The sequence below is a fragment of the Arachis duranensis genome, chromosome 7 (genome assembly GCF_000817695.3).
Source record: "Arachis duranensis cultivar V14167 chromosome 7, aradu.V14167.gnm2.J7QH, whole genome shotgun sequence".
In the NCBI taxonomy this organism is placed as follows: domain Eukaryota; kingdom Viridiplantae; phylum Streptophyta; class Magnoliopsida; order Fabales; family Fabaceae; genus Arachis; species Arachis duranensis.
In genome coordinates this window covers 37,668,987-37,678,232 of record NC_029778.3, presented here as the reverse complement: position 1 = coordinate 37,678,232, position 9,246 = coordinate 37,668,987, and the positions used below count along the sequence as shown (strand labels likewise).

At 32.4% G+C, this 9,246-nt stretch overlaps 1 protein-coding gene and 1 long non-coding RNA gene across 7 annotated transcripts; one reads left to right on the top strand and one right to left on the bottom strand.

The window, feature by feature from the left end:
* Positions 1-1,136: 1,136 nt before the first annotated feature.
* On the bottom strand, positions 1,137-4,806 carry LOC107458674 (uncharacterized). 5 transcript variants are annotated; one of them, XM_052252166.1, is made up of 8 exons: positions 4,657-4,806; positions 4,071-4,199; positions 3,679-3,760; positions 3,218-3,433; positions 2,292-2,515; positions 2,099-2,183; positions 1,889-2,024; positions 1,137-1,393 (listed from the first exon to the last, which is right to left on the bottom strand). In XM_052252166.1, the coding sequence occupies exons 3-6, from the start codon at positions 3,701-3,703 to the stop codon at positions 2,121-2,123; spliced, it is 528 nt and encodes a 175-aa protein (XP_052108126.1). In that variant the 5' UTR covers positions 3,704-3,760; positions 4,071-4,199; positions 4,657-4,806; the 3' UTR covers positions 1,137-1,393; positions 1,889-2,024; positions 2,099-2,120. The 5 variants fall into 5 exon arrangements, 3 of the variants coding, with proteins under 3 accessions (XP_052108126.1, XP_052108127.1, XP_052108125.1); XM_052252167.1 differs by having other exon boundaries at positions 1,140-1,393; positions 1,889-1,998; positions 4,081-4,199; XM_052252165.1 differs by having other exon boundaries at positions 1,142-1,393; positions 1,889-1,998.
* Positions 4,807-4,946: 140 nt separating this feature from the next.
* On the top strand, positions 4,947-6,910 carry LOC110274075 (uncharacterized). Of its 2 annotated transcripts, XR_008001483.1 has the most exons (5): positions 4,947-5,024; positions 5,537-5,721; positions 5,806-6,451; positions 6,670-6,736; positions 6,844-6,910. It is a non-coding gene; the product is annotated as an uncharacterized LOC110274075 (long non-coding RNA). The 2 variants fall into 2 exon arrangements; XR_008001482.1 differs by having other exon boundaries at positions 5,537-6,451.
* The last annotated feature ends 2,336 nt before the right edge of the window (positions 6,911-9,246 follow it).

The following is a 9,246-nucleotide window of genomic DNA, read 5'->3' as shown; positions in this document are numbered from 1 at the left end:
AATCCAACCATATTCTAGCTCTGTCTCTTACAGCAAAAGGGAAAAGCATGAGTCTGTAGACTTCAGGATCAACTCCATTCGTCTTAACAGTCTCACAAATCTGTAAGAACTCAGTTAAAAACTGGTAAGGATCTTCAGATGGAAGTCCATAAAACTTGCAGTTCTGTTGCATTAAAGCAACTAGTTGTGGCTTAAACTCAAAATTGTTGGCTCCAATGGCAGGAATGGAGATGCTTCTTCCATCAAATCTGGACGTGGGTTTGGTAAAGTCACCAAGCATCCTCCTTGCATTATCATTATTGGGTTCGGCTGCCATCTCCTTCTCTTGTTCGAAAATTTCTAAAAGGTTACTTCTGGATTGTTGTAATTTAGCTTCTCTTAGTTTCCTTTTAAGAGTCCTTTCAGGTTCTGGATCAATTTCAACAAGAGTGCTTTTTTCCTTGTTCCTGCTCATATGAAAGAGAAGAAAACAAGAAAAGACACTACAAAATTAATATTTATTTATGGGAGTATTTTAGTGAAGGTTTTTAAAAACCTCCACACACTACAAGAAAAACACCCATTCAGGTACACTTGAAAAGTATAGCCAAAAGTGAAAAAAAATGATGCCTTAGGCTATGGCTACGCTTTTTGGGCTACGGCTACGCTTTTTGGAGTGATTCCTATTCGGCCGTTGCTTATTCTCAAAGGCTACGCTTTTGGCGTTTGGGAATAGGCTACGCTTTTCAAGTGATGCTATCCAGGACCAAAGGCTACGCTTTTTTCAGCTTTCATTTTTCTAGAATAGGCTACGCTTTTCAACGCTACTGAATCACTCGTAAAGCGTAGCCACATTGTATTCCATAGCTACTTTTTATAAGCGTAGCCTTAGGTCCCTCTTTTTTTTTTGTATACTATAACTACTGTAAATAAGTGTAGCCTTAGGTTTTGTTTTTTTTTTTTACACATATATAATAATAATAATTATTAATACAACATAATAGTTAATATGATTACATGTATAATAATTCTGCATTTTTATTTAAATGAGTTGAATATTACAAAATAAAAATAAATATATAATTATACTAAATAATTTCTCTAAATAACAAATTATCTGCAAACAATATATATTTACAATGATCCAAAAATACTAGAATAGAAGTTAATTTTGAATATTCATACATCTCACACTAAATTAAGCATAGCTTTATCAAAATAAGCATGAGATCACTTAGAATTTACTACTAATACTCTACGAAAAACTAAATTAAAATATTATATCCTACATAAATATGTTCTAATAAAAATTATTAGTCAACCATACATATATTCATTCCGAACACTACTCCATCTTAGCCAATAAACCACAATCATAAACAGATTAATCTTCATTATCATCCTCAAAATTATCCTGCATAATTATATAGAAAAATAATTAAAAAACATTTATAATGACATTTGCAATTATAAAAATAAAAAATTAAAATAATTATATTTAAGAAGGCAAAAATTCAGATATAAAATATAAATTAATTGTTCAGATATACTTAATTAGTTTTCAACATTGAGACTTTCATGGGGTGTTTCGCCTTTAATTTCCCTAAGGACAAAGCAGTTTAAAATAAACCACTTGATGCATTTTCAAAGAGAAAAAAATGCCAATATAAACCAGGATGCCTCTCTCATCAGTAACTGTCCTCTTTACATTACTGCATCATGATTGTTTGAACTTTTAACGAAGTTCCCATTTCGGACATGCAAATGGACTGGCCATCCTACTTTGGAGTATATTTCTATATTTCACTCTCCATATAAATGTTTCCTTATTCTCTTCTCTTCAATTTAAAATAGGAAATAATATCAAAGTTCTAAAACAGGAAAGGAGGAGGAGGGTTGGGTTTAAAACCTTAGGTATCGCTGGTAACTCTGAGACTCTGCAGTTTCAAATACATAAAGATATGACCCCGAAAGCACCAGAAAAAATGTTTGCCACGTAGCAACTGAATTCCCAATTCCCTATAAGATGAGGGCTATTCAGGTTTCTGATTTAACGAAAAAAGTTATACCTCAAATATAATCGCTAACGGAAACATTTTTAAAAGGTTTGCAGAAGTACCTTCGAAACTAGGATTCTACCATCAAAGATTTGGCACTTGAATGGATATACATGTCGATGGGTAACTTGGATGAGGCACTTTAATCTTCAGAAAACCAGAGGCACAAACAGGATAAGAACAAATTATGCTCAACAAAAATGCGATGCAGATCATTACTATAGTACAGTTTTGATAAGTACACGATAGACAAACCTGATTAACAAGTACTGTCATTCCACACCTATCAATGACAGAATACACAATATCAGCTTCTTTGGCCCGTGGTGAGCTTATTATTTGACTATTATGAGTTGGTTTAACCAAACTGCAACTCCCAAAATCAGAGCCACAGTCCGTAAAAAAGGCAGCAAAATCACGTCCTGATATGTAAAATTGAGAATAAAGATTATGCCTACTGATCAACATCGAATGCAAATCTGAAAGATCAACAAGAAACAGGAATCTATAAATGAGCCTTATATGCCTTTCTAAGTTAACCGAAAAATTTAATAAGATATTCAAAGTTTGTTCATCTGCTTAAAACCAGTGGAAAATTTCCCCTTGGGGCACAATAACTGCATTAAACTACACATCTCATGAAATGTGGTTCAAGAAGATCCCTACCCTGGAAATTCTTGTTAGAGGCAATAAAGAATTGAATCGGGACACAGGAGAATATGTCTCTAATACTCCGTGCAATTTTCATATTATGTTTGGGAATAACACACGTACAGAAATTATTGTGCATCTTATCTTTTATCCTATCTTCATGTTATTTTCTTCTTATTTATGGCTACTCTAATCCAGTACCCAATATATTCAGAGTAACAAAAAGATTAAAGACAGAAAATAAAACATAAATAATAAGAAAATAAAGATAAAAACAAAGAGAGATAACCTGCTTTTCTCCTCTAAAACCATCTGAAATTGCTCCTGTGCTCTACGAGTCACTTTCTCAATCTTAAAATTCAGTTTTAAAATCATTACAATTAACCAAAAATTCAGTTTTAACATCATTTTTTAACCAAAAAGGTACCAAAAATTTTCAATCAATCCTACTTGAAAGACACAAGATTCTGCAAAACCACTATTTTTCAAACACAACATAATGATCAGAGAAATTAAAGCTGTATACTTACATTTTTCAGCGAGAGCTTGTTGGGCAGTCCCTTGCAAAAGCCCAGAATACCCACAGTTGTTATAGCTTCCACCACCGCCTCCGCCGTTGTACCTACCACCGCAGCTGTAGCAAGCACCATCACCACCGCCTCTTCCTCCTCTGTATCCACCACCACGCGCAATAACCGCGACCACCACTGCCATAGCTCTTGAATGGCTCTCACAAAAAGCTTTCCCTCCAAAAATTTAAATTCAAAATAAGCATGATTACAAGAAAGGCATCAAGCTGATATCCATTTACATAGAATCAGCTTCATAATCCATAATGCATTACAATTTCTAAGAGTTGCATCAAAACCGAAGTTCATATTCTTTCTACAAAAGCACCGCAAACAGAAGTCTTTTATGGAAAATAGCACAACTCAAATTTTATTATTTTTCTTACAACAATTATATTAAATCAAACGTAGTAGAAACATACCAGCCAAGAAGAAACACCAGGCCATTCAGGATACAAATGAACACAAAAGTGCTTTTCCATCCAGGATTGGTGTAAATAGAAGCTGCAAAATGAATATGAATTTTAATAACAAAAAGATGAAGTACCAAACCATGTTTTTAATTAATGCATGAAAATCAGTTCAATAGTTCATAGCCCCAGAAGTAAAGATAAGATATCCACATGTTTTCTTTTTCTCTAAATTTGCTTCTTCAAAATTCAAAATGTGGACATTGCTTTTACACACATCAACCTTGATATGAAGACTATTAATCACAATCCCAACAGTTCCGATCAATGGCTTTGCAAGCTTAGCAAACATCAAAATACTCATTTCATTTGTGTCCCAATCTAAACCCAGTTTTAGGACTCACTGTGAAATACCAAGAAAATGCTCATTTCATTTGTGTCTGATTCAAAACCTGCCGAATTGCATACTAGGCAGAGCCCCAATAAGATGATGGCGATGTGGATTTTAGCCATTTCGTGCAACCCCCTGAATACTGCAACAAGTTCAAGAGGATTTCGATTAATTCCAAGTACATAAAAAATATGTCAATCGTGTGCATATGCCTCGGATTCAACACATTGAATCTCAAACAAGAACAAACCCCTCTCAATGTATAAAAGAATGCACAGCTTCTAGGACTAGTAGAGATGGATCACTTAAAAGACGGTGCAAAAGAAAACTAAAATGGAACATAATGTTGATTACTCATTGAAGCTGGCAAAGTGCAGTTGGAAACTTGAGCAATTCATTAACTTAGAACCATCAAGATTTAGGATAAAAATTCATTCATGTGATTTCACAGGAACAACTTTAGCTCAAACCATGTGGAAAAATAATTCATGATATAGGGATATCATGAATTAAAACCTAATCATGTCAAATATTCTTAATAAAATATTTAAAACTACTATTTTTCAGGTTATAATATTGAAATGTGAAGGAAGTAAAACCTGATCAACGATAGTTGACCAACGCATCCCTTGAAGACCCATACTAGGAGGGCATGAACCCAATGAAAACTCCTGCAGCTCGACACTTTCTTACAGAATGATTTCCCTAGTTTAGCACGCACGTATGAAATTTCCAGCACCTATTGCTTCCGTTTATGCCAAACACTTTAGAGGAAATAGAGAATGACCTCGGCTAAGAATCGGTTAGTTTTGTTGCAAAGTTGTTTCTTCTTTATCCCTAAATTTTATTATTATCACCATCATAATTATATTGAGTTTGTCTCCTGTTAGGGATTGGAAGGCCTCCTAGGCAAATGGATCCTAAAGCATTCTTGCTTCAAAAATTCAATGTAACAGCTAGACAACAAGTAAGTTATCATTCATTGTTAAATGCATTTTGGGTTCCAATACTGTAACAGCTAGACGCAGTATTACTCCTCAAGTTCTCAATTCAGTGTAATTGATGTCCAAGTACTATATTCTTAGGTGCTCTTGGAGTATGATCTGTAAGTTGGCATTCCAAAAAACATCATTACTTTCTGGCATAGACAATTGTGAATATGTTATATTGGCAAAGGGTTTTAATGAGTGGAAATGAGCTCTAGGACTTTTAATGATTCCTTTCAAATATTGATTTTATTTGGGATAGGATTACCATTTTGGCTTCCCTATGACGAAAAGCTCCTGGCCTGCTTAAGGGTTTTTTGGTTTTTCCCTAACTTATGCAAAGGGATAATCTAGCATTGTTACATGGCTTATCACTTTAGGTGTTAATCATATCTTTTTGTTTTTATATGAGGATGTCTCATCCTCTTCTGTATCTCTTTCTGATAAAATCTTCTTTTTAAATTATTTACTGTTTTATCCATGTGCTGCACAGATAGCAAATCTTTTGGATTGCACTTCATGGTCAGGGGCTAGACCAGGGTTAATGAATGCAGTTACTCAAGGTGCTCTGCAAGCAGGAAAACCAGTTGGTGGATTCAAGATTGGAAAAGAAGCTGGGGAATGGACTGCATCCAACTACCATCCATACTTGCCATCAGAAAATTACCTCACCTGCAGGTAATCTGCCACCATTGCTTGATTTCTTATTCAATAGATTTGATTGCGAGTAGCTTCTTATATCGTTTTGACTTTTGAGTTCAGGTTTTTCTCTGCAAGGAAACAGGTTTGGTGGATGTTGTAGTAAGGAATAATTCACTCGATAAGACTACTGTTGTTGCTCTTCTCCAATCTTCAATAATCATTGTCTATTTTGACTCATACATCGGTACATCTTATAGTATATAAATAATTGCCTTGAACCATTTTATCATAGTATCAAATTTCTTTTGGTTTTTTACTTCTCATATTTGATTATTTGATCATCCAACTTGCTCTGCCTAAGACTTCACGAATTGCTTTGTCCAGATTATATTCCAAGCTCTTGAACTTTCATGGAGCTGAATATATAACTAACAAATTTATAATTCTAATTACTATTATTATTATTATTTTGGCTTTTAGGAATTTTCGATTCCACATCTGTCTTTAGATTTACTTTATGTTCTTCTTTATTAACCAACAAGAAAGAAGGCATAAAGAGGTGATAACCAATGCATGAATGAAGTTAGATGACAATAGAAGCAGCAAAAGCAAGATACTACACTCATTCATGTTTTGTGTTGTGTGTATATATTATATGTAGTTGTGGGCCATTCTCGGTCTTCTTTTGTTCGTAGGAAAGCATGCACTATCGGTTCCGAAACACCACCTGATGCCCTCTCACCCTCAAGCACCACTTGTAAACAAGGTAATAATAATAATAATAATCTATTTTCATCAAAGTAACTTTTGAATGCATAAAATTTGTGGTCACTAGCTACGCTGAACACTTCATCTATGTATATGTATATATGTTCATTTGTTTTGAAATTTGGTTCTTTACTTCTCATATATGATTATTTGATCATCCAACTTGTTCTGCCTGAAACTTCACGAATTGCTTTGTCCAAATTATATTCCAAGCAGCTCTTAATCCATGGATATTTTCTGAGTATATGGGATGATGCTCTTCTACTCCCTTCTACTCTTTGAGGTTTGTACTTGTGCCCTTTTCAATTTTAATGTTAATTATTCTTAGCCTTTTGTATTTGTTTCTTTATTGTTTTTCAGTAGTTGAAATAGAAAATATGTAATCTGCAGATTCAAAAAAGAATAGAAGAAATGGCTAGTGCTGGTTTGGACACTAATTCTCTTGAGATATATATTTATGCACATAGTGTTCTTTAATACATGTTATTTTTAATATTTTGTTGTTGTAATTAATGTGATTGAAAAATGATGATAATGTACTATATTGATTTTGTTTTAAAGTATTTCTTTTGTTTAAATATATAATATTTTAATTTTCTTCTACATTTTTAATATCTTGTTTAAGTTTTTCTTTTAAATAGTAAATGATGAGTAGTATAATAATGTAATTCTAACATCCAGATTAATATTTTAAAAATAATATTGAAAGGTTTGTGGAGGTTTGAAACCCTACAGAATAGCTATTTTTTTAAAATGTAAAATTTCTTTTGTGGGGGTTTTGAACCGCCACAAACATTAACCAAGAACTGCTACAAAATGTCAGTACAGAACTCCCACAAAAGGGATAGAAAACCGCCACTAAATGACATTGTGGAGGTTGTGAAAAACCGCCACAAAGGAGCTCGTGGCATCTCAAATTTTGGAGGTTTTTGAAATTGCCACAATTCTTTTTGTGGAGGTTTGAAACCTCCACGAATAGGAAAAAAAACCTCCACAAATAAACAAAAATCTTGTAATGAGAAGAGGAATCCTCTATGTCACAGTAAAGAGGTTCCTTATTGTTAGTAGAAGAAGAAAAGAATAGAAGAAGGAAGAGTGAAGAATCCAAACACAGGGGGAGGAATGAGTTCGGATTTTTGGATGAAGAGAGGTAAAGAGAAGTGTTAGTAAATAAATAATTAAATAGAAGAAGAGGGGAGAGGGAGAATTCGAAAATTAATTTTTGAAAAAGGGTTAATGATTTTCGAAAATTAAAGATAAGATAGAATTAAAATTAAAATTTAAAACAAAAAGAATTTTTGAAAAAGAGATGAGATATTTTCGAAAATTAGAGAGGGAAAAGTAGTTAGGTGGTTTTGAAAAAGATAAGAAACAAACAAAAGTCAAATACTTAGTTGAAAAAGATATTAAAATCAAATTTTGAAAAGATAGGAAGATAAGAAGTTAGATAAGATATTTTTGAAATCAAATTTTTGAAAAAGATAGAATTTTGAAAAAGATAAGATAAAAAGATAAGATTTTTAAGAAAAAGATATTTTGAAAAAGATTTAATTTTTTTTTTAAATGACTTAACTAACCAGAAACTACAAGATAAGATTCTAGAATTTAAAGATTGAACCTTTCTTAACAAGAAAGTAACAAACTTCAAATTTTTGAACCAATCACATTAATTGTTAGCCTATTTTCGAAAATATGATATAAAAGATAAGAAAAAGATTTTGAAAATATTTTGAAAAAGATTTTTGAAATTTTCGAAAAAGAGGAAAAGATATGATTTTTGAAAAAGATTTTGAAAAGATAAGATTTTCAAATTTTTGAAAATTTGACTTGTAAGAAACAACTAATTTTGAAAATTTTTGACTAAGTCAACTCAAATTTTCAAAAATTATGAGAAAAATAAGGAAAAGATATTTTTTTGATTTTTTGAATTTTTGATGATGAGAGAGAAAAACATAAAAATGACTCACAACATAAAAATTATGAATCAAAACTCATGATGCATGCAAGAACACTATGAATGTCAAGATGAACACCAAGAACACTTTGAAGATCATGATGGACATCAAGAACATCATTTTGAAAAATTTTTGATGCAAAGAAAACATGCAAGACACCAAACTTAGAAATCTTTAATGCATGAACTCTAACAAACGAAAAGTGCATATGAAAAACAACAAACAACACAAAACAAGAAATCATTAAGATCAAACAAGAAGACTTACCAAGAACCTCTTGAAGATCATGAAGAACACTATGAATGCATGAAATTTTCAAAAAATGCAAGAAAAATTTTTAAAGCATGCAATTGACACAAAACTTAAAAATTGACTCAAGACTCCTCATGCTAAATTGAAGGAAACAAGGAAATATGTGTGAACATGCAGAAACTCATGAAATGCAATGCAATCCTACATATATAAATAAATGCAACTATATGATTATTGTTCACTTGATCAAAAGTAAATAAGCTCTTCAAAACAATTACAAATCAAATTCCACTAATTCTATCATCATATAATAAAACCGATAAAAATGCAAGAATATAGCTTATGAAGGCCGGAAACATGAAGATTCAAGCATTGAACCCTCACTGATAAAGTATGTATGCTCTAATCTCTAGTGTATAGGGTGATCACTCTATTCTTCTCTAATCATGCTTTCTAACTTTTGTTTTTCTCCTAACCAATCAACAACAGTTAATATACCAATGCAAACATCATGAGGTCTTTCCAGGGTTGTAATGGGGCCAAGGTGCAGGTAAGGATATACATATGGCTAAGCGAGCTTTATAAC